The sequence below is a fragment of the Octopus sinensis genome, linkage group LG19 (genome assembly GCF_006345805.1).
Source record: "Octopus sinensis linkage group LG19, ASM634580v1, whole genome shotgun sequence".
Lineage (NCBI taxonomy): Eukaryota > Metazoa > Mollusca > Cephalopoda > Octopoda > Octopodidae > Octopus > Octopus sinensis.
Window position 1 is genome coordinate 29,774,620 of NC_043015.1, and position 26,412 is coordinate 29,801,031.

At 38.0% G+C, this 26,412-nt stretch overlaps 1 protein-coding gene across 1 annotated transcript in view; it reads right to left on the bottom strand.

The window, feature by feature from the left end:
• Positions 1-26,412, bottom strand: part of LOC115222375 (phenylacetaldehyde reductase) — a 48,084-nt gene that overhangs the window by 21,399 nt on the left and 273 nt on the right. Inside the window, exon 2 of the mRNA XM_029792585.2 lies at positions 25,534-25,846. Coding sequence (XP_029648445.1) covers positions 25,534-25,558 — 25 coding nt within the window. The 5' untranslated portion in view covers positions 25,559-25,846. The remainder of the gene's footprint in view (positions 1-25,533; positions 25,847-26,412) is intronic.

Below are 26,412 nucleotides of genomic sequence, written 5' to 3' on the forward strand. Positions count from 1 at the left end.
CTTAATTTTTCGAGCAATTTATTCTTGTACAGGTGATGTCTTTCACTACCTTCTCTAATTAACTCCAGACTAAGATAGGTTGGTGTGCCGTGATGAATAGAGACTTTAATGTGGAAGAATATTTTAATATAGTTGGTTCTTTTTCAACGAACATTCCCTCTCAAGTATGATCTCATAACCTCAGTTCAATAAATTAATCTCATCGTTTATGCTTATAAATTATACAACGTTTTTACGTAAGTGGATTATGGTGCCATAAGAGTTCCTAATTAAGTCGATTTCACAGTTGGTTTCGATTCCTGGCTATAGTTAGTTTACATTGTGTGTTGTTAAAAGTTGTGTGAAAAACATTATTCCTCCGATGTTAAAAAGATTCTGAAAGTTGGGTGGTTATGAGATTAACATTACTGACCTCAGCACCTCTAGTTTTGATGCAACGAGTAATGTTCCGTGACCGCTGTTGGAAATTGCTTTTATGCTCGAGTTCTGATTTGAGGGTTTGATTAATCCAGGGAAAATTACTTCTAATCCCAGTTTTAAGCTTTGAAAAACGGGAATTTAAGGAAGTATCTTTGTATCAAAATTCAATACTAATCGAACCGAGCAAAAGCAACAAAGAAAAAAAAAACATTCCATTTGTGTCTTTTTGTTTGTTAAGGATAAACAAATATCCCCAGGGATGACTATCTTTTACTTGTTTCAGAGTGTGGCCGTGCTGGGGCACCGTCTTGAAGGATTTAGCCGAACATTCACACCCAGTATTATTTTTTAATGTCATGTACTTATTCTATCAGTCTATTTTGCCGAACTGTTAAGTTTCGGTGGTGAAGCGCAAACAAACACCGATTGTGAAGCGGTGGCTAACAACGACACACGTGGTATTGGTCGGTCAGGGGCTGTTGTAAAAGGCACCCAAAGTGCCGCGCAATGAGACTGAACTCGAAACCACGTGTTGCAAAGCGAGCATCTTAACCACATGTCTATGCCTGTCCCAAACAAATCAAGAGTGACTAGTGGGAGATTCGACCTATAGTCTGTCGAACGACTTAATAAAGACTTCTTTGTTGGCTCAAAATATGAACCGTTATTGATTTAGATCTACGATCAAATTAATTCCAGCCATGTCCATCTCTTTTCTAGGAATTATATTCAATGTATTCTTTCCCATGGCAGTAGAGCTTTCACTTTAATTTTCATTACTATTTCTTGCTGGTAGAACGACCACGCAAAAGATAGTCGTCCTGTGATTGGTGTTTATAATTCCAAGTCTGATTGATTAAATCTATGATGAAAGATATTCCTACAATGGTAATTGTGTACAATGTGCCCTTTTCAGACAGTAAAACGGGATTTGAGAGCGATTCAGCTGTTATTTCTACCAGGCCTAGCTACGAATAGAGGTTCTCTTGCGGATCGTAGCCCCTTATGTTCTATAGTGGGAGACAACGTCACTGCCACTTCATGGTTGAGCGATTAAACAGTAGGAAACCGGACAGACGTCCAGCTGCAAAAACACTTGTTCCAATAATTCAAATAGTAGTTACCGACTTTCTCAAAGCCACTCTACACATGCTAGTAAGGGATGTAAGAAAACATGTAAAAATACCGGTTTTTTTTTTTATAATCTAAAGTATCATATTCCGACGGCAATAGAAATTACTCGAAATAGGTCATCGTCAAAGCTGACGAAGAAAACTTTTACACAAATGTCTCATTCTCCCGCCAGTCGCAATCTTGTTGCATTTCAGCGTGTGACTTTGAAACTAAGAGAAAAAGAAATAGAAGATAAAGCAGTGACTGGCTTCTGAAAGATTAAAACCTTCTGGGAATGGAAATGAAGAAAACTCCTCAATGTTTTAAAATCGAAGATAATTTATATTGAGCTTTGCTGTAACTTAACTGCCAGACTGATGAGAAAACTTGTTAATTAATGAACCAACTCTTTCGGAAGGGAATATTCTGACTAATGATTCATGATAAATTTTCGGCTAAAGACAAGAAGCTGAAAAGAATTCTTAATTACTAAGGATGTAATTTTGATTATGAATTTATTGGCTTAATACAAATATACTGGCGCTCCCTTTACTATCGAATTTGTTTAAATCGAAGCAATCTGCTGCTCAAGGAACGAAATTCATTTCTAAAATTATGAAGAGATATCTTAAAGCCATTTTAAAGTATGTATTGGTAATTTTAATTACACATGCAAAAATGATGCTAGTTGGGCACTCATATTTTGAACCTTACATCTCCTTAAAAGTTTGCAATTATTACAAACAAAACATTCCTGATACTAATTCCAAACTTCAGAAAACGAACCACACCACCGCTACCACTTGCTTGAATAAATAAGATTGTATGCAGATATCACTATAAAGCACAAATTAAGAATATCAGCGATAGAAAAGAGTATTGCATTATTTGCTCAAGTGTTTTGCTAGAAGGTAGTTGCCGCCAGCATTTGCTTACATGTCAAAAGGAACCTATGGTTCTTGGAGTTATTAGAGGGAATCAAATCCATTCTGAAATCTACATTACAGATTGTTAAAACGCATATTAAAACTTTATCGAAATCAATGTAAAAAGCAATGAGACCCTCATTTAATTAGTAACTGCATTTAATTAGTAACCCATAAAAGGTTTTGTCGTCTTTGGATTTTAATAAATCTAAACGACAATTTCTTGTAAGATTCTTGATAAGAAGCTTTGCTGAAAAGGTATTTTGGGAAGAAGGTCATTCTGACAAAAAGAACAGTTATTCTAAATGTTTTGGGGCTTTAGTAAGTTTAACTGACAATTTAAGATTTTTGATAAGAAACCGTGTTGAAAGATATTTTTGAGAAGGTCATTCTGACAAAAACCACACCGTCAAAGTCTTTCACCACCCAGTAGCCTTCACGAATAGAAATTTAGTAATCATATAAAGGAGACTTTATAAGAATCGAACATACTGACTTATTAAATACATCCTGATATCAATAATTTGTATGAACGCATTTAGGCATAAACGTCTGCAATGTGAGAATCTGGGCGGTTATTCAACCAACATATTGATCTAATCTCAAGTATTTATTCAATCAATAAATCCTTTGTTGGGAATATACCATTAACCATATCGTTTTAATGGTTATTTATATATTTTAAGGAATAGTAGCTTGTTGTATAGATTTGCACATATATTCATTCACAACAGCTGAATCTTGTTCAAAAGCCCCTTTAGTTGTTAAATAAAAATACTGCTTATTTCCCGCTATGGCGGTAAAAAAAAAAGCTGTCAGAGACAGATTGCAATTTGTGGAATGTGATCTAGAACCTTGACATTTGGGGTCAACTGTTTAACAAACATTTGACTGCATTTATGAAATTTGGACATTTTCATACTGTCGGAGCTCTAATGTTTCAACGACTACTTTTTCCGACTGCTTGTTAGCAGTACTGTATGAACTTTACTTGACTCAGCTGCTATGCCTTTCCCATGGACAGATTCACTGCTGTTGTAAAACGTTTGGATCAACCTTTTAACCACACAAATTCCTGAATTATAATTTCAGCATATTTGTTTACCCCCCCCCAAAAAAAAACAACCTTTTGAATCAACATAAAGCTGCTAAAAATATTCGTAAAATGAGGTATCCATAACCTTAACAGTTAATCTACTATCCGTTACTGTTCATTCGATGATTATATTGAAACACTCCGAAACTATTTTGTACTTACATAATCTCAAACCCTATTAGTGATTATTTGTTCAGGACGTTGTGATTTGAGGGCGATTTGGCAGTTATTTCCAGCAGGTCGAGTTACGAAATAGAGGTCCTGTGGCTGGATAATGTTGGGGTTAATCAACGATTTAACCAACCAATTTGCATTATAGCTGGAATTTCAATATTTAAAGCTGATCAATGATTTTCAGATAACCTTTTGAAACTGGAAAGAGACGTTGGCCTTTAACGAGTAAATAGACTATTTTAGTTGCTGAACTATTTTATTAGTCATAAAATCACGAAGCTGCTATTGTTATGCTTTTCCAGTCAGCACAAGAAAACATCTACCAATCCTGTGCATTGGCAAAATGTGCTAAAGTCTAATGTTGACTCACTCATTTTCTGTATGTCATGACCTAAGCCACCAAAGTGAACAGTAAAATCCAACAAGTTCGCTATTGTATATTAAATTTAGTTTTGCTGAGCTGGTTCACTGAAGCTCTAAACTTGTCTCGTTAAAATTTAATCATCGCATTTGTAATCCGAAATACTTCTGTACCACAATTGCGAATTAAAAGCAAATGCGTAATGATTTATTAGAACCATAATGCAAGCGGTTGAAATTCGACTTAGCTTTACATTCTATAGATTCGTTTGTAGTCTGTGAGTGATTATATAATCAATGCACACACACACACACACACACACACACAGAGGATTCAATCATTGGATTGCAGCTGTTCTAGGATACCGTTTCGAAGGGTTTAGCCGATCAAATGGGATACAAACTACTTTTAAGTTTAGTACTTATTCTTTTAGTTTCCTTTTGCCGATCTTTGTAGTTACGGGGGACGTAAACAAACCCACAATGGCTGTCAAGCTGTGAGCCATGAACAAACACACACAACACACAAAATGGAGTTTCTGTGAATTTTCAGTCAAGCTCGGTCGGAGTTGTTGAAGCAAAGCGCAGCGGAACTGAACCAAAAACTACGCAGTTACAAAGCGAACTCCTCAACCATACAATCATGGCTTTTAGCTTTTGAGAGTCTGTATATCAGCAGGATTGAACTCATTCGAGATCTTAAGAATTATCACCGAAAAGCTAGCATAGAAAAAGTTAATGCATTCACTTATTCAAATGAAACAAGAACCATTAGGATAACTTCTGTCGATTTTACTCAGAATCTTAGGGTTTGCCTTCAGTATGATTTACTATTTGGACTCAGTCAAAGAAAAACTCTTCACTCTCCACTCACAAAATTCCTTTTCACAAATAACTGCTTAAAAAAAGTTTAGAAACCCAGACTTGAATTTTATCTTCCCCTATAGTATAAGATGTTGCCAAATACATAGAGATTCTTATGACGGGCACTGATGCATGAAAACTTCACATCTCTGATGTTTGATATAAAAAGAAAAACCCTATCAACTGTTTATCGTAATATTCTTATGCAGTAACATGTTTGAAAACGAAACCCCACTTTCATTTTGCAAGTCACTGAACATTTAGAAAGGAGAATCTCCAGGCTACAACATATCCCCGAATATTTCATGCCAACGAAGGAGCTACACATCTTTTCGCTTTCACGCATCAGAAGCTTTTTGTTTTTGAAAATTTCTATGGTTGTGTGGTAAGAATCTTGCTTCCCAACCACGTGGTTCCGGGTTCAGAACCATTGCGTTGCACCTTAATTCTTGTGAGTGGATTTGGGAGACGAAAACTGAAAGAAGCCCGTCGTGTGTGTGTGTGTGTGGCGTGTGCGTTTGTCCCCATCGCTTGACAACCGATGTTGATGCTTACGTCCTCGTATCTAGCAGTTCGGCAAAAGAGACTGATAGAATAAGTACTAGGCTTACAAAGAATAAGTCCTGGAGTCGATTTGTTCGACTAAAGGCGGTGCTCCAGCATAGCTAGAGTCAAATGACTGAAACTATACTAAAATCATAATTTTTGGTGGGGAGAAATTAAAAATAAAAAGCTACGTAACTTAAGTTTATGAATTTCAGCTTACGAGATGCGGTCAGTTTTGACATGAGCGGAAGTCGAAATTGCCATGTATTCTAATGCATAGAAACATTGAACCAGTGTGTGCGAATATATTGAAACGAAACAATTTAAAGCAGCTCAGAGAAGCAAATAATTGAGAACTATCCTGAACATTCGAATGAGAAGTCTGGAGGAAGACTTTGAAGAGGAAGGACGATGCAATAAGCCATTTCCAAAAGAAGGAAACGATGCTGAGGAATAGACGGTCGTTGAAAAGATGGGAGGTGCAAATGAATCACAGGCAGCAGCATGGTTGATCCCAACAACTGTGCGCAGAACACCTACTTCGTAACCCGATGCATACAGGTGGTCTTTGAACGATCATTGCAGAAAATGTAGTTCAGCGCTAAATTTCAGATTTCATAAGTTCATTTGTTTCATTTTATTTTCACAATTTTAGTTTTCTTTCATGAAATGTTTGTCACGATTTCATTATTACTTTCTCACAAAATAATGAATTATCGAAAATATGGGTAAAAAAACCCCAAAAAACTGCGGAGAAATGTGTTATATGAGACAAACGGGTCTCCTAAAAGTAAAGACAAATGGTGAGTAAACGTGGCAGTTACGACTTCTGGTGAACCGAAAATGAACGCATCGGATTGACTGAAATTCCTAAAAATTTTCAATTTCTAAAGTTCAACTTCTCCCACCAAAATGATTATAATTTTCATAATTAGCGTTGAAGATTACATTTATGTTGAGTTTCAAAATAATCGGATACGCTATGGGAAACCGAAAAGATCCGGAGTCTCTACGAGGCAGCTCGTACTGTTAGACATTTGTCGTATATTCACTGCCTTAAAGAATGAACTGAATGGATAGTATATGTTAGATACCATTGTCTAGGGTTTGGAGTGGGGCAGATGATCACATCTGAATTCCTTTGATTATAGGACTACTCGATCACGTCAGATCTGAAGTCAATTTATAAACCGATGTTAGCATGTAAAACAAAACAAAAAACCCCAAAAATCTAAAACCCATTTTGTCAGAAAACCAGACGAAAACCGATATTAGTTTCAAGATATCCCTTTTTATCTAAAAAAATAATTCTTCGAAAAAGTAGAATTTGCCATCTAAAAGGTCAAATCGTCAATTCTAATCAAAGTTCCTTCTTTGAAACTGAACATAAAATGGTGGCACTAATTATTGATGTATTATATTGGAGGAAAGCAGGAAAAAGACATTGTCAAATTCCCGTAGAAAAAGAGAAAAAAAAACCCAGTTTCTAAGAGACGGAAATTCTATTTTTTCTTTCCCAATTTGGTTAACAGTAAAAGACACTAATGGATTTTAGATAGAAATCTAGTAGGGTTGTTGTCTATCATCGTTTGGCATTCATAGTTCCTTAAGCGAAATTAACAGGACTACTGAATATAGTTATAGGAGAGGTTTTAAAATGACTGAAAAATGAAAAGGATAGTGGGAGAAAAACAATGGCAATGAAACCAGAACAAGTTTTAGGGAAAGAAAAAAATTATCCACCCCTCCAGCATAAGACAAAATGAAAAACAAAACCAGGCTAGAAAGAGCATTTACCGCCCTCTTTCCAAATTCCAGTCTCAAATGTGTAAAAAATAAAAAATAAAATGAATAAAGCAATGTATTTTCCCCTTTATCCCCCACCTTTAGATGAAGCAGCTCTGATAAATAAGCAATTATTTACACTGATTGCTTATAATTGATGCAATTACCACTAAAAGCTTGACATTTCCTGCGAGGCCCATTCCAGTGGACTTAAAGCTATACCCTAGTTTCTAAGAGGTAAAACTCTTTTTTTTTTTACCGATCTTTATAACAGACTCCCAGTCTTTTATCACAACTTCACTCCTACACGTCTGAAGAGGTTAAAATACAGTTGTATGCTTCTAGAAACGAGAATAAGTGATCTCTGTCATAAAAAAAAAAAAAAACATATGGAGGATGGTTGTATGGTGTGTAGGTTGGATAGGTTATTAATTTTGTAAATTAAGCAACAACAAATTGGGTCTTATTAAGAATTTTCCCTCTTGCTCTTGGTCTCATCTTTGGTGTTTATAATTTCTGGCTAAAGGCGGGGAAACAAAATCTGGTTCGTGACTTGGTTTGGTACAGAATGTGGGTCACTTCCGCCTTGAAGAGCCAGTACTTTGCCTTGCTTTAAGACACTTGGCTCCTTAAGTATACAGCGGAAGACGTAACACTCAACTCGGAGTACCAGTTGACCTTCCAGATCAGAAAGAAAAAGGGGAGAGTGTGTGTGGGGGCAACGGAGGCGTTGAGAGTATCTTTTGTATACAATAGCTGAGTTGGTTGAGTAAAATTATAGTGTGAGAATGTGACGGTAGGCACGTCTACAGTTCGTATCACGCCACTGGCGCTACGATCTTCCAAATGGCTGTGGGTTCAGCATCGTTAAGCTTTTCGCATGTTTCCTATGCTAGGTTCAAATAGGACTTGGATCAAACAACTCGATTCGCACAAATGTGATAAGAAACTTGAAAGTGTCTTTAATCTGTAGTCAATGAAAACCACATTCTCTGAAATAACTCGAGTAGATGGTCAGACTAAATATCTTCCAATTTATTCTTGAAAGTTAATACAGGTATTAAGAACCAACCAACAATCCAGTATTGTCTCGCCTGACTCCCATAGGTTCACCAAGTGTAGCAGTTGCGAGAACAAGCAGTTCGTACTGTGCACGATCTTCAAAATTTATTGCAGTTTTGGCTGTGATAAAGTTCTCAGAACGTCCAATCGAAACTGCAAACATGTCTAAACGAGGAAGAAAATCTGGGTTTCTATTCCCATGTCGTTAAACTGATGATTAAAAACTCATCAAAATAAGATGTTAGTCACACGGTAGGTAACTTCATCAGCAAAGAAAACTCACCCGTTAGGAAAAATTAAGTGTCTTGTTGCAAAGTCAAAACACCTGAAGTATGACATTGAACTCACGGTCTATGGAGTACAAAGTCTGAAAGTGCTCATCTGCTAGTAGAAGGCATTCTGTTCTATATGAGCGCAAGTGCAGGGCTTTGTAACAAAATATAGGAGTAAAAACTAAGGCATTGCAAACAATACATCACCAAACTTCAAAGTGTACAAAATAACGATCTGTAATTACATTTCTGAACATATAAACCTGTAATTTACTCTTGGTTGATTTTACCCCTATTCTTGTATCTCACAAGTTTTGCAATTTGGACTTTAGATTCAGTCTATTGGATAACGCTAATCTCAATTCTTAATGAAGACTTGAACCAACAAGGAAATGCTCTACAGTTTTTCGACTTGCTTGAAATAGCAACCAAATCTTCCATTCATATCACATTACCATCTTAAAAAGTTAGGTTAGATTACGTCATCTGAGATTCAAAAAGTAGAGCCTGGTTTATTAGATGAAGCACTGATTTTTGGCTTTAAGATTACATCTCGCCGGAAGATTTTCTACTGTAAAAAACCCTGATATTTAAGATATTTTGTAGAACATATTTAAAAGTCAGTGTCGCCCATTACCATTTGCATGGTAGTTTTGGTGACAAAAAATTCAGTCAAAATGATGCAAGATGGGTGAAGTAAGAATTATAACTAAGCCAATTACGTCGGAAGTCGCCAATACTCAGGAATGTCAAATATTGCCGTTGTTGTATTGTTTCGAACATATTTGAACTTTAGTATGAATTCCCCCAACCCGTTCTTCTGGGCACATCAGGCTCTAAAATGTCTGGTGAAAATTATACACTGTGGTTATTTTTCAAGTTCTTGACATAACAACCAACATGTCAGAACTCTCGAAATTTTACTCCGTTTGGAATTCATTGCTAACCACGCCCAGATTCTGTCACATCCAGTATTGGCTTTCTGTTGAAAAATGTCGTTAAGGCCTCGTGGCGCTAATCTCTAATTAGATGCACGCGAGTGTGTGTGGGTGAGTGAACGCGCACCGATCTTGAAGACTGATGTTGTATAGATCTAAGGAACCATATAAGTTCTATTTATTAATCCAGAAGGGTTGATAAATAGCATGGAAACCTTTCTTGGAATTGGTGGGATTTAGCGCCCTTGGTGTGTTTGGAAATCTTACGCCTTAGTAACAAAGTCGAACAAATACGAGTTGTCAAAACCCTTCAATTTACAGTTCCTAGTTCGTAGAGATCAAGTTATATAATCCGTAGAGAAGAACCAGTGTCAAGGATGAGTGCTTTATCGACTGATTTCTGTTAGAAGCTATAGAGGGAGTACCGGCATCAAATGAGCTTTACGTTTGTCCTAGGTCACTGGCGATGTTAATTTGCATAATTGTTATACAACTTGTAATTCTAAATTCAAGACCGCCCGTGACTCTGCACAATAATGGCTATAAACTCACGCCGTGAACCTATTGAATACGTTCTATTTATGTAACTATGGATGGTATAAATGGATTATCGTGAGGAGAGAACACGGCCTGGTTAATCTATAGGACTTATTACTGTTCAATGCAATTCGATTCCGCGAGAATTTTTGTACACAATAGCCTTCAAATTTTCGTTGACCATATATCTCAAAGAGTACGTAAATATGCTTCATCACCAATCTGTACTCCTTCCATGTTGCTACTTAACAATTTTGCTAATTTTTGTTGTTGGTAAAGTGGCATGATGCATCGTCGAGGGAGAGAGGGAGAAAGAAAGACAAAAGAGCGAAAGATATGGATGGATGCAGGCGTTACAAATATTTCTCCGATGCCTTGTAGATGAGAGGAAAAGTTTGAATTTATATATAAATACCACAGCCAGTTTCAATAGAAACTGAAATTGCATGTAACATCAGATTGTCAGAAGATGCATTGATTCGTTATGTATTCAAGGCATGTTGGTTTATTTGTAACTGAAAATGCGTGGCATACTTTCGAAATGCATTAGCTATGTATTTGAATAACAACCAAGAACTGAAGTAAGATTGCCTTAGGGTCTTTGTAAATTATCAACTAACAAATTCCCGATAAATTGCACTAAGTTAACGCCCCCCCCACTTCCCTAGAAATAGCTTGAGATCGATTTCCTATAATGTTCCACTTTCAGTACAGCCACAACTTCATGGCTCAACCGATAAAGATTTCAATTTCAGTTTTCTTCAAATCCTGAAGCTGAGAGTATAATTATTGCTATAGACTAAGCTTCTCTGACGGTGGCAGCAATCAGTGTGTCTGTGCACGACGGGCACGGGTACAGCAAAAGTTAGAGAAATAATCTGTGTGTAACAGAAAGAGCGAATGTAATTAATGAATTCGGTAAAAGGAGCTGTGCGCACGTATAATAATCATATAAGGGTGGCGAGCTGGAAGAATCGTTAGTACGCCGGGCGAAATGCTTAGCGGTACGTTCTGAGTTCAAATTCCGCCGAGGTCAACTTTGCCTTTCATCCTTTCGGGGTCGATTAAATAAGTACCAGTTACGCACTGGGATCGATGTAATCGACTTAATCTATTTGTCTGTCCTTGTTTGTCCCCTGTGTTTAGCCCCTTGTGGGTAGTAAAGAAATAGGTATTTCGTCTGCCGTTACGTTCTGAGTTCAAATTCCGCCGAGGTCGACTTTGCCTTTCATCCTTTCGGGGTCGATTAAATAAGTACCAGTTACGCACTGGGGGTTCGATATAATCAACTTAATCGCTTTGTCTGTTCTTGTTTGTCCTCTCTATGTTTAGCCCTCTGTAGGCAATAAAGAAATAAATAATCATATAAGTGGCAGTTGGTTCACTTCCTCATTCTTCGCATAATATCTTATTTTTCTACAGTGTTGAAGCCATTACTATTGACTAAGTTCTCATTCAGTCTGAGCAAGTTTCTTTTTTACGCTTGGATGCCCTTGGTGGCAATCACTCAGCTGTGAACTGGAAGTAGACTATTTTGTTAGTCACAACGAGGAATTTAGCAATTTCTGAATTCTTGAAAATATTGTCTGTCAATTCCAATTCATGCACAAGCTTGAGACTAACAGATAGGTTTCAACATTTTATGTTAGACAAGCCACATGGGAAATGCTACATTTTTCAAGGCGGTGCTCCAGCATGGCCGCAGTCAAATGACAAACATTTAAAAGAATAAAAGAAAGCTGAAAAGAAGGCATCTACACTTGGTACGGGCAGTCTTTTTCGAGAAGCAGACCGCATGAGACATGGATTATCATTAGGCAGGCTGCGCAATTAGAAATAAATTCAACCTAATTTTTCATCAGGTGAGCCATTCAGAAAATCCTACATGCCGTTTTCCACCTTGAAGAGCCAACCATTTACTTTGCTTTGAGACTGATCTACAGGGTTGCTATCTTAAAGTAACAGCAACTTTATTTCTTTCCAGTCACACACTACAGCAGTGCTTTTCAACCTTTTTGCTGGAGCGGAACCCCAAGGAAACATTCCACTGGCTCGAGGAACCCCTGTGCAATAATTTAATAGTCTTCTGCACACATATCTGCACAGAAGAATTAAAAATTACTGCCGATTTTAGCAGTTTTGTAACTTCTTGCGGAACCCCTGGACTGTACTGGCGGAACCCTAAGGTTCCGCGGAACCCTGGTTGAAAACCACTGCCCTACAGTATCAAAAGGAAAAAAAAAACAGACAGGATTACGTAATTCTAGACTGGACGGTTACGACTAGAACGCATATTGGTCGTATGTCTTGGATAAGGGTTGACCAGAGCTAAACGCTTATGCATGGCCGATGCCAGCGCCGCCTCGACTGGCTTCCGTGCCGGTGGCACGTAAAATACACCAATCCGACCGTGGCCGTTGCCAGCCTCGCCTGGCACCTGTGCAGGTGGCACGTAAAAAGCACCCACTACACTCACGGAGTGGTTGGCGTTAGGAAGGGCATCCAGCTGTAGAAACATTGCCAGATAAGACTGGAGCCTGGTGCAGCCTTCTAGCTTCCCAGATCCCCGGTCGAACCGTCCAACCTATGCTAGCATGGAGAACGGACGTTAAACGATGATGTAAACTTAGCCAATTGCTAACTTCCCTCCATCGACAAGAGTTGAAAGTAAAAATCTACAATTAATATTTATTGCCCACTTAAGTCCATTTTCTTCATCTGCTAAAGATGCTTGTATCTAACAATATTCTAGTGTCACCACCATCTTGCAGTTATCTACTAACAATAGTGTCATCAACCCACTGCAATTTCTTTGCCGACTGTTAATGTTGCTAGTACGACCATATTGCAGTCTCTTTAGCATCTGCTAAGTAATACTAGTCATTATCTTACAATTTCTTCGCTTTCTGATAAATGATACTTATGTCAACATCTGACAGTTTCTTTGCCATCTGCTAATTTTGCCATCTAAACGAAACTAGGGCCACGTTTGTGCAGCATAAGCTAAATAGAGAGACCGTACAGTTAAATCGCCTTACCATCACACTAGACTTTTAAATACTGATAAATTATACGCAGTTCAATAATACAAATTGTCCATTTGGTGTGTTGGAATGGTCGGAAATGTGGCTTTAAGCTGTAGAAAAACATTCACTAGACCTTATTTGGTGAGAGCGAGCGAAAGAGAGAGAGCGAGAGAGCGAGTGAGAGCGAGCGAGTGAGAGCGAGTGAGAGAGAGAGCGCGAGAGAGAGAGAGAGAGAGAGAGAGAGAGAGAGAGAGAGAGCGCGAGTGAAAGAGAGAGAGAGAGAGAGCGCGAGTGAAAGAGAGAGAGGGTAAAGAGAGAGCGGGTGAGAGAGAAAGAGAGGGTAAGGTGAGAGAGAGAGAGAGGGTAAGGTGAGAGAGAGAGAGAGGGTAAGGTGAGAGGGAGAGAGAGTAAAGAGACCGAGTGCGGGAGAGAGAAAGAATAAATAGAGAGCGAGTGTGAGGGAGAGAATGTAGAGAGATCGGGTTAGTGTAGAGAGAGAGCGGTTGACAGTGAGAGAGAGGCTGAGAGAGTAAAGAGAATGCGAGTGAGAGCGAGAGAGCGGGAGTGAGAGCGAGAGAGCGGGAGTGAGAGCGAGAGAGCGGGAGTGAGAGCGAGAGAGCGGGAGTGAGAGCGAGAGAGCGGGAGTGAGAGCGAGAGAGCGGGGGCGAGTGAGAAGGCGTAAGAGGGAGCACAGGTGCGCGCGAGACAGTGAAAGTAAGAGAGCGCGATGAAGAGCGAAAGAGAGCGCGATAAGAGCGAAAGAGAGCGCGATAAGAGCGAAAGAGAGCGCGATAAGAGCGAAAGAGAGCGCGATAAGAGCGAAAGAGAGCGCGATAAGAGCGAAAGAGAGCGCGATAAGAGCGAAAGAGAGCGCGATAAGAGCGAAAGAGAGCGCGATGAAGAACCTGAAAGCGTAAGGGAGAGCGAAAGAGAGCGCGGTGAAGAGCGAAAGAGAGCGCGGTGAAGAGCGAAAGAGAGCGCGATGAAGAGCGAAAGAGAGCGCGATGAAGAGCGAAAGAGAGCGCAAGGGAGAGCGTAAGGGGGAGAGTGAGGGAATTAATATATGTAATTGATTTTTTTTTAATGAATTAGTTTAAAACTATTAAATAGAAAAGTGCATCTCCACACACACAAGTCATTTCACTGACGTTATTGAAGTTATAAGCAGGAAGCACTTACGAAATATTAAGGAGAACAAAAACGAAGAAGAAGCCAACTTAATAAATCGATATATATGTAAAAATATGCTAAACTAACAATGCGATACGAACGTAAAATTTGTAGTTTGTACTGAAGCAACAGTGTACTAGCATCACTACTACAGCTCTACAATAGATTAAATCTTGATACGATTGCCACTACTAATTTAAACGAAATCTTGTGATTTCACGTAGATTCAGCGAGTTGAGAGGTTTCATTAATATGAGAGTAGATAAGCGGATATTAAAATATATTCAAGTAGATTTCTATTCTAGATTGAAGGAAATAGAGAAAGAGAGAGAGTGTGTGAAAGAGAGAGAGAGAGTGTGTGTGTGTGAAAGAGAGAGAGAGTGAAAGAGAGAGAGAGAGAGTGTGAAAGAGAGAGAGAGAGAGAGAGTGTGTGTGTGTGTGAAAGAGAGAGAGAGAGAGAGTGTGTGAAAGAGAGAGAGAGAGAGAGAGAGTGTGTGTGAAAGAGAGAGAGAGAGAGAGGTGTGTGAGAGAGAGAGAGAGAGAGAGTGTGTGTGAAAGAGAGAGAGAGAGAGAGAGAGTGTGTGTGAAAGAGAGAGAGAGAGAGTGTGTGTGAAAGAGAGAGAGAGAGAGAGTGTGTGTGAAAGAGAGAGAGAGAGTGTGTGTGAAAGAGAGAGAGAGAGTGTGGTGTGTGAAAGAGAGAGAGAGGTGTGTGTGTGAAAGAGAGAGAGAGAGTGTGGTGTGTGAAAGAGAGAGAGAGAGTGTGGTGTGAAAGAGAGAGAGAGAGAGTGTGAAAGAGAGAGAGAGAGGAGTGTGTGAAAGAGAGAGAGAAGAGAGAGTGTGTGAAAGAGAGAGAGAGTGTGGTGAAAGAGAGAGAGAGAGAGAGTGTGTGAAAGAGAGAGAGAGAGAGAGTGTGTGAAAGAGAGAGAGAGAGAGAGTGTGTGAAAGAGAGAGAGAGAGAGTGTGTGAAAGAGAGAGAGAGAGAGTGTGAAAGAGAGAGAGAGAGTGTGAAAGAGAGAGAGAGAGAGTGTGAAAGAGAGAGAGAGAGAGTGTGAAAGAGAGAGAGAGAGTGTGTGTGAAAGAGAGAGAGAGAGTGTGTGTGTGTGAAAGAGAGAGAGAGAGTGTGTGTGAAAGAGAGAGAGTGTGTGTGTGAAAGAGAGAGAGAGTGTGTGTGTGCGTGAAAGAGAGAGAGAGTGTGTGAAAGAGAGAGAGTGCGTGAAAGAGAGAGAGTGCGTGAAAGAGAGAGAGTGCGTGAAAGAGAGAGAGTGCGTGAAAGAGAGGGAGTGCGTGAAAGAGAGGGAGTGCGTGAAAGAGAGGGAGAGTGTGTGCGTGAATGAGAGAGAGAGAGAGTGTGTGTGTGTGTGTGTGTGTGCGTGAAAGAGAGAGTGTGTGTGTGCGTGAAAGAGAGAGTGTGTGTGTGCGTGAAAGAGAGAGTGTGTGTGTGCGTGAAAGAGAGAGGTGTGTGTGTGTGTGCGTGTGTGCGCGTGAAAGAGAGAGAGAGAGTGTGTGTGGTGTGTGTGTGTGTGTGTGTGTGTGTGTGTGTGTGTGTGTGTGTGAAAGAGAGAGAGAAAGCATTAACACTCAAACTGTCATTGTTTCCTGTGTCAAAGGAGTCTTCTTGTGGTTGTGAGGTTAAGTTCGCTTTAACTACGTGGTTTCGAGATCGATTTCACTGCACGCCACCTTGGACAAGTGCATCCTCTAAAAACGTGGCTTCCGAACGATCGAAGCCTTGTGAAATTTGGTAGACGTGTTCTTGGACACTCGCCCTGCCACCTTTGTCTAACATCGCCACTTTGATCGTTAGTTGATTTTTAGAAGAGATCACACCGTTTCAAATATCCAGGCCAGGTTCTTGGCCAGTCGGCAACTTTCTACCATCCTTAAAGTCTCGTAAGCCTTGAAAAGAGCCATGGGCTCTAGTCTTCCCACTAACCAAATTCCCTTCCCTTAAAATTAATCGAAAGTTGAAATATTCAAAATTGATTGATTCTTGAATAAGGAATAAATTCTAATTGTCATTAAGGAGCGAGGCATTAAAACCACAAATTCTTCTTTCCAGTGTTAAAGAATTCGTGCTTTAATACATTCCCGAATGCAAAAGGGATATAAATTTTCGTTGAATATAATTTACATATCCCACTATTTCGATTTTTTAATTGTTAATAAGATTCAGTTAAAAATAATTTTTAATCCTTCAAAATATTAAAAAAAAAATGAAAGGAAGATGGCAGAATGAGCCTTGCAACCATAAACTCCCTAAATTACCTAAAAAGGCAGGGCACGAATCCTGCATCTATTAACTTGTCCATCAAAACCGAGGAAAGGGAGCTTTCATTCCCCCCGCCCCCACCTCCCATGCACCAACGACATTCTAACCGAACCATCCTCGATTCCGACATCACAGTGCAAAAGCGATGTTGTGGAATTGATGCTTCGCCGTTCGGTTTTCTTTATCGTATTCAGCTATTCCACTTGCTTTTCCGAAGGCAATGGAAAAAATATGATGCTTTGTACCTTTCTAAAAATATGATGCCTTGTACCTTTCTAACATTCCTGTTTAAGCCGGAATAAAAAAAATTAATTATAAATTTCATACTAACTGACGTTACGCCGTCTCCAAGAGAGCCCCACCATTTAATAAGTAACCATACCTCTAAACAGCACCAAACATAATGCCACCGTCAATAATCTACATCTACTAAGCTTAACAATTTTTATCCCAACATAACTAACACCCACCGATTATTTATGGTAATCAATCTGAGTTCGATCCGCTGAACATTCGTTCATCATGCCATCCACAAACACCTTGCCAAATCAAATTTACTGTCGCCATGCAACTAACCGGGTGTCAGAACTGATGAGACTGGGAAAACTGCTAAGCTACTAGTTCCACTACCGCTACTAGATAACGACTGCTTGTTTTATATACTACCAATTCCTTTCAGACTATGGTTGCGTGACCTGAAGTTGGCTCCACCTTCTTTAAAACGCACACACAAACATACTCGAATACATGCATATATGTACATATTTGCATACAAAATTTCTACATGCTATATATATATATATATATATATATACATATATATATATATATATATATTGTATATATAACACGTTGAAAGGCATGAGCGATTTCAATACATGTATATAAAGCAATTTGCCTTGTTGAAAAGTAAATTTTAAAAAGGTATAATAATCAAGCTTAAGTGGGTGGTATCTAGCAAGTGGCAGACGATAACTAATGGCGAAGCTAGCTGTTTAACGTAAAAAGAAAAAAAAGTGTGTTTGTGAGTGGAATGGTATATTTTAACTGTTGTAGGCAGTCATGATAGTTTGTTAGAAGCAACAAGTGCCGCCTTTATTTTATAGCAAGCAACTATAACTAGCAGTTTTATGCTGCTTTAATGCCTAGGCTTTAAAATTCTCTTCTGTTTCCACCAAAACCACAACTAGAGTCACCGCCGCTACCGCTACTATTTCTCTAATTTATCTGGTAGAGATCCATTGGCTTCGGCTACTGTGTAATTTCGTTGCTGCGTTAGTTTAACGTTAAAAGACGGAAGGCAAACGGAGTATGGAAACTGGTTTGGTTAAGTAGTGATTTATGGAAGGAATTAAAAGCCTCATCTAATCATCATCATTATCAATCTACACCCTGTCATCTCGTTTCCTCTCAGCCGTCAGCCAAGAAACTCTGGCAGTAGATGTAATTACCAAGCTTAAATATATAGATTGCTGTCGAAATTTACTGTAATTAAGAATTTTCAGAGTGGAAGGGAACAAGAGGTTGCGAAAAAATAAAGGAGGAAATGAAAAAACGAAAGGGAAGAATAAAAGGAAATGAAATTTGTCAATTATTACTTTGAAATAGTGACAAAACTCCCTATGTATTAGAGATGGAGAGAGAGAGAGAAAGAAAAGTGGGAATTCGTGCTTTTTCCTTTAACAGAGAAAGGAGACTGCAGTCGAAAACGGGAACTGCATATTGGAGAAAAAGGACTCACCGAGTTTTTACTACGAGCTCTATAGAGTAGTACTTCCAATTTCGTGAAGAAAATTTTTTAGAAATTAGATTTTAATTATGTACCACGCGTAAAAGCCTACTTATGAATTTTATTTTATATTTAATTATATATGAAAGAAAAACAGGTCTCCAGATTTGTGGTACAACTTCAGCTTAAATGCCTTGTCTTTTCTCAGAAAATTCGAATAAATGAACAGGTACAAGTGAAAAAAAATAATCTTCCCCAGGGTATGTGGTTGATAAAAGGGTCAGTGATGGGCTGAGGTAGGACTATTATAAATTGACATACCCACTCCCATCAATTCATGGCATTGTACCCTTAACTAATGATAGAAAATGTTACCATCAGAACACTAGTGTGGCTCCATCGATGCAACATATTCCAATTAATCTATGGAATGGGGAGAGCGAAAGAGAGAGGCCTCTAAAGGTGATTTAATGATATTTGGTCATTTGCATTATTCTGATCTCATCATTGTCATCACGAGTCTTTATCGTCACGTGATCAGCGACAAGACTGTTCAGCTCTGAATTCTTCCCTTATGTGATGGTCATTCTTGGCCTATTTCGAAAATTGCAAAAATCTTAATTTTTTTCAACCCTGCTCCAAATTAGTACCTAACTCCCATCTCCATTTGAAACCCCTAAAGTTAAAAAAATTTTGCTTCTTAAAAAAAAAAAAAGAAAAGGTAAATTTCATCTTTTAAGAACATTTTGTATGACATGACATTTCTGGCTTTCCTCATATTTTAGTTGTTCCGGGTCACTGAACTGCGGCCATGCAGGGACACCGCTTTCAATGGTTTCAGTCGATAATATCGATCTCAGTACTTAGTCTGGTGCTTTTCTTTAAATTAGCGATCAGTTTATCGAATTGCATTATGTCATGTCTAGAAATCGAAGCACGCGCCTCTCCTTAAAAGACTGAAATTATAGACAAGCTGTAGCTAGCTGGAGATCGAGTAAATCTTCCATGAAGCAGCGTGAAGCTAGTTTTGCCGGTTATCACGTGAGAGACGTTTCGATCTGCTGTTGGAGAGACACCAGCTGTAGAGAAACAGCCATTGCATTTATAAAGAGAAATATCACCCAATGCTTCTTCCATCAGCCTTTAAATCATTCTAAAGCACTGACATAAAAATGCCGGTTTAATGACTACAAAATTTGACATTTGTAAACGAGTGACTATTAAGATTATGATGTTTCATTCAGTATAACTGAAAAAAAAAACCGGTAATATCATTTAGGGATTAGGGTGTTTGCTAGAACTATAAGGGAAGGAAAAAAAAATCATCAATATTATATTGCAAAACTCAATGTTACTTTATTAGTGAAGTTGGTGGAACAGTTATGAACAAGTTAAGTTAATTTTCCTCTATAATGAAACTGAACTCGTGTTTCAGAATTAAAAAGCAAGATATATTATTAAAATTAAGGTGATATTGCAGATTCATCATGGCTGCACGATTGATAAAATAATTTATAGCAATCTGCTGTAACTGAACATCTAATATTCAGTATATAAAAGAATCGAAACGGCAGAATCAAGGTTTCCAGTAGCAATGCCTTGCGTGAAGGGACAGTTTTTGCTTCAGATTAACTAGAAAACGACCATGTTCATTAACATTGAGAAAAAAAAAAAAAAAAAAAAAAAAAAAGGACTTGTGTGATAATTGAACATTTGATTTGATAAAAAATTGTATATTTAAAAGTGACATTTTTTTTTCCATGACTAAAAATGATTAGTGGTGAGTGACAACATTTTTGATGATAAGTGCCAAAAATTGTGACATGTGTCAAACTGCCAAGATGATACCGGTTGTCTAAATAGTATTTATACGCAAACATATTGTCACTAATATCCATTCAGTAGCATGGTTTAAGAATTAAAATCCGTACAATATGGAACCTCGCACAAACATTTTCGATGCTTTTATTAATATATCTGAAATAAATGAAGCATTTAATTCTGGAATATTCAAAAATCGTTAAAGAAAAAAAAATCATTCTTCAGATCTCAACAGCTGTCTACTCACTCACTCATTGTTCCTACCCACCCCCATATGTTATTTCCTGTTTACACCCAGACCTCCCGACAGGTTTAATCAGCATAATTACAAGTAAGCATTTCCTCAGAGTTGGTTTTGCTTCGCTGCTCAAAAATTACCGTTTGTTATATCTCACACGAAGAGAAATATGCCTGAAATTTGATGGAGCAGATCAACGATCTTCCAACCGTGGCCATTCCATCCGCATATTTCCATGACTACATTATTCAATGTGTCACCGTTTTTTTTTAAATAATATAGTAAGCCCGTGAGAGATCTGGTTGTTATTTCTAGCAGATTAAACGATCAGATAAAGGAAGTGGCATATGTCCATAAAATCTTATCCCACTATCCAGGCATCCAATTCTATCACATGTCATCCATAATATATACCACAGCCTGCCGCTAATTCAGCATCCATTGATCGCATGACAGTCACATGCCACAATACGACAGTCCACATGAAGTATTTAATTAAATTCAACCATATGTTCGTTGACATTCAATTTCATTGAAATAAATTACAGTTTTTTTTATTGTTGGGAGTGGGGAAACGTTGTAGCAAGATATGGGGAAAATTGTCAATGGCATTTCTTGCTCCTTTCATACTCCACACTCACACTTTCTCACACGCACAAGAAAATCAACGGCTCCAGCAGGAATTTGAAAGGTCTCAGAAAAGCGCCGAGAACTCAACGCTATTTCCCCAACATCCAGTATTGCAATTATAAGATGTAACAGGGAAGAGGAGAGATAATACAAAGTATCACTTTTATTAAATCTGGGCGAAGTGACAAGAAAAGACATTGGGTGGTATTTGAACTCGGAAATTAGAGCCTTCTAAGTACCTAGTTTGGTAGTTCAGATCACCACAGCTCGAACGGCAGTTTCTTATACAATCGACAGTAGCCCCAGAAATTACTGGATGGAACAAGGTCCACAGCAGTTATTGTCAGTATTACAGATGTTCAAAAAATAATATTCTCTTCACCCTAAAAATTGGGGGATATATTGGATATTGTATTCTTGTAACAGAATACAATTAATGGATGGATGAAGAATGGGGGGGGGGGCAAATTAGACTAGAAACATTCAGTGGATTGAACAATAGGCAGGAAAATAAGACCACGAAGGAGTTCCAACAAAAGAGACTTTTGGCAAGCATCAGCTCGGCTGGATTGAAAGGAAAACAAGAAGGGGACGGTATGAGAGAAAAAGGGGACAGACAATATTAAAACATTAATAACTGTTCACGGGAAAGAGCAGGAAGGGGTTTCAATAAGAGAGAGAGAGAGAGAACACCGAGGTTTCTGCAGCAATCACTGGGAGGAAATATTTTGGGAGCTGTCGGCTTACAGACTAAATTGATCCCTATGAAACAGCCCTACCAAATGTTAGTGTGCTGTATGGCATTGGGGTTTACCTTGTAGTTACAATAGAGTGGGGTTCAAATCTTGATCGCAAGACAACGAATAGAACTTTTTAATTAGCATTAGCTGTTCACCGCTGGTCAACACTGGATGAACAGAATTGTCATAGGCGCTTCGACCGCGACAGTCCTGCCTTTAGTTGTAGTTGCTATAGAGCGGGGCTTAAATATTGATTGCAAGACAACAACTAGGACTCTTCAGGCAGTGGAAGCACTGAATGAGCACAATGATCATAGGCGTGTCAGCCATGACATTCCTGCCTTTACTTGTAGTTGCTATAGAGCGGGGCTTAAATCTTGATAGCAAGACAACTAGGACTCTTCAGGCAGTGGAAGCACTGAATGAGCAGAATGATCATGGGCGTTTCAGCCACGACAGTCCTGCCTTTAGCGATATGTACGAGTTGAGCTAGCCACATTATATCAATGTAGTCGTGGTTGCTATTTCTTGCAGGTCGAGCGACCGTGTAAAAAGGCTTCCCTTCATCGACTCGTTTTAGCGGTGGAGAGGAGAGAACAGACTTGGTGTGTAATGGTGGTGTTGAGAACAGAGGTGGTTTGTTGAGGCGGTGGTGGTGGTGGGGCTGGTGGTGAACATAGAGAACGGCTGGAAGAGGGTGCCTATTAGCAATTACTTTAATATATTGGTTGGAGAGGAGGACGAGGAGACTCGTTCTGTTGTACACAACAGTAGCAGCAGCAGCCGCAGAAGGCTACTTTATTTTTCCCTACGTGGAATCAGCTAAACACAAAAAAAAAAACGAAAACAAAAACAAGGCTAGGGTCTGGCCTTCTGACAAAAGGGGATTTTAACATGCCGTCTTCGAAAGCGACAGACAGCAAGCACGCTTTCAACCGCTTCCCTTTCTACTTATTGTAAATGCGTGTGTGTATGCGAGCGATTCTGTGATAGCAAGCTTCGTCACAGAACTTGACAGATGGAAGGTCGGCTATACGAGAGAGAGAGAGAGAGAGGGAGTGTGCGTGTTAGAGAGAGAGTTGTAGAGAAAGAAGCTGGCTGTATTATATATACAGCACACACACACACGCACTGGCTACCGGTATCAACCGAGTTAACAGCAATAGCAAGGAAGACGGATGTGTGATGGTGGTGACAGAAACTGTGTGTGTGAGAGAGAGAGAACATGATGGTGGTGGTGATGGCGGCGGTAAAAAGAGTGAGGGAGATGAGGATGATAGTAGCAGCGGTAAAACAGAAGGTCGTAGTAGTAGTAGTAGTAGTAGCAGCAGCGGCGGTGATGGCGGCGGCGGCGGTGGTGGTGGTGAAACTAGGAAAAGGATTAGCCCAGAAGAACGAGGCACTATTTTTGAAATATATATTTCAGAAACATGTACGGTTCTACAAAAGAACCAATTGGAATGATGGGTTCAAACACACACACACACACACACACACACACACACTGTGGGCAGGAATCTGTAGAAAACTTGTATCTTGCCCAGGGATAATGCTTTTTACAGGAGAACATTACTTTATTATACGAGAGAGAGATTCATACATGTTCACAACTACTGTCTTCTTTCTTCTGCTTGTAACAAATCTTAGCTTTAACTCATCCTTTTCTTAAATCGTCGCTATTATCATAAGGTAGTGAAACTGAGCGGTAAAAACAAAAGCTATTTTGTAAACCTTATTTTGTTTTCCTTAATGAACATGAGAAAATTTTTCTAGCAAAAACTGACAATTGAACAACGAAGACCAGGTGATGAATATATTTTAATCTGTCGCTTGCTTTCTCTCTCTCTCTGCTATTCCCCCTTCCTTCCTCTCACCAAATGCTAAGCGGAACAGAACAAAGAAGCTGCGTGATTCAGTGAAAGCTTTCATATCGCCGCAAAACAAGTTCAAACCTCATCAGAAAATTGCTTTTAAAATACAACACCGGTGATATTCGCGATCGTTTAATAACATGCTCGTTTTGCTGATAAATTAAAAGAAAAAAAAAAAAAAGCTCGTGTGCCTAGTTGAATAATAATAATTCGGCTTTATTTGAAAAATTGAAAATGAGGAAATTTATGAGTTTTATAATTCGAAAGCGAAGCCGGGGAATTGAATAGAAATTAATAAACTTAAAAAGTAGTATTTTACTGGGAATATGGCCAGGAATCTTGTCATTTTAAGTAACATTTGTGCAATAAAGAATAAATAAAAAGGCAAATAGACAGTCGTGTCTTACATGAAGTGGAGACGGAATATTTTGGAAGTTTTCACATATCTAATGAGGAATGTCTTTTGTTTCATTTAGATTAATTAGTTTAATATGAAGTCTTAATATATATATACAACGGCTTGAAACACACACACAGTAGTTTTTCACATGACAAACTATACACCCACATGAGGAGTTGGTGTTAGTTGAAATAAATAAAAAAAAAAAGCATTAAAATTTATGTACATCTTGTCACGGAAAGAGTTGACTGAGACCAGATTACTAGGATTAAGTAAATATCTATTGTCACCAAGATTCGGTGACAACAGTCTTAGTTTTCTTTGCGATCACATACGGTATTCGAAAAATTTTGAAAATTTTTGTAAAATTAGAAATGGCTCTTGAATCATGTGACAGTTTAAGATTTTAATTATACACATATATACATACATATATGCATATATATATATATACACACACACACATATGTGTCGGTACACTGGTAATGCAGGAAGAGGGGGTGATTTTCAGCTGCTTTTACTACTACCGTAGGTCCCCCCCCGTGCACACACACACACACACACACACACCCGGCTTTAGTAGTTGTATCAGCCAGCGGTTTGTCATCTGACAAGTTAGGCGCGCAGGGAACATAAAGTAGATTTCTTTGTAATCGAGTTTTTGCTTCCCACAGAAGCGAGGAAATCGTAGATAAAAGACAACACACGCACACAAGCTTAACAACCCCAGACACGATCTAAAGTGTCATCTACGTTTTATTCGGCAAATAAAAAAAAAGTGTAAAAGAAATTTAAACCGCCGTCAAAAATTTACACATATTATTATTATTATTATATATAATCTGGGCTTGTTGGCTACAAAAAATGACAACTTGAAAATCACTGTTTGACAGAATGAACAGGAAAAATTCTAAGTGAAATAAGAAAAAAATTTAGCGGCGAACAGCGAGCTTTGCCTTGTTAAATAGCTTTTAACATGGAGCATAATTTATGTTAAGTTTAGAACTGCGTGAGCGCGCGCGCACAACGTGCGGCTTTTGAGATGAGAGCTGGAGCGGCGAGTTTTTAGCGGAGGCCGCATCGTTGTTAAAGTTAAAACAAGATGTATTAAATGATATTTGTGACGATGAAAATAAAATGAGGAAATACTAAAGGGAGTGACATTAGTTATTTCTTTTTTTAAATCTATGTAAATCATTAAAGGAATTTAATAATTGGGTTTTTAGAGAACAGTGATAGAAATTTCCATTGATATTTAATATACGTTTACAAGATTAAAACTGCAATTACATCTTTTTCGAACAAGGTTTTTCTTTTTTTTTTTTTTGGCTATTTCTTTTTTTCTTCTCTTTTCAAAATCTTGTGAAATAAAATTTTAATTCCATATCGAAAATGTAAAAAAAATGTTACTTAGATTTAAGAGTATTTGAAAATTTTCTGGTTATCAATTTAGAAAGAAATTTAAAAAAAAAAAACATAAAACATGGGATTGTAAAAAGATTTAAGAAAAAATAAAAAGGAAAAAAAAAAATGTTTCAATACTTACATGGAGAGTCGTTCGCTGCTGCCATCTTTTTCTACAGCGGTCACAGTAATAATGATGTCAACGCGCTATCGAAGACGAGGCTGGAATTCCCCGCAGACACGCCCCCCTTTTATGTCGGCGCTTAAAATTGGTACAGGTTCGAATCGAGCAGACCTCGATTCAAATCAGATTTTTTTTTTTTAAAATAATTAATTTGATGTTAAATTTTTGGTTAAATTTCCTTTTATGTTGCTTGGTTTTAAATTTAATTTATTTTTACTCCGTGAAATTGGGATGAAGATGATTGTATATTTTTCCACATTCAACTCTCAGGCTAAAAAAATGTGAAAAAAAAAAAAAGAAAGAGAAAATAGAATTTTAAGGAGAAAGAAAATGATGTATCTAATAAATCTTGTTTTTTTTAAATTAAAAAAAAACAACAAACAAACCCTATTTTACATTTGTTTAAAAATCTATTTTTCCAATTTCGATTAACACACAAAAACAAAACAAAAAACCCCACAAGCAAAACTAGATTAATATTAATAAAGTAAATGTATAGCAACTAATAAATCCATATATAGATATTAATCCATACATATACATGTGAATGGATTTACAGGCTCGTGCGAAGAACAGACAAAGAAAATGAAAATGACTTGGTTGAAACTGGTCGCATCTTTGTATTTGTAACTTTTTAGAAAATTAAGCTTGTTAAACAGAAAAAAAAATATCATAAATATACACAGATTTGGAAATATATAGATATTATAAATATATAACATATATTTTATAAAATTATATTTACAAATATGTATTATATATTATAATATAGAAAGAGAGGGGAGAGCGAGATGGCGAGGACTAATTTCCTTGCTAGAAAGAGAGAGAGAGAGAGAG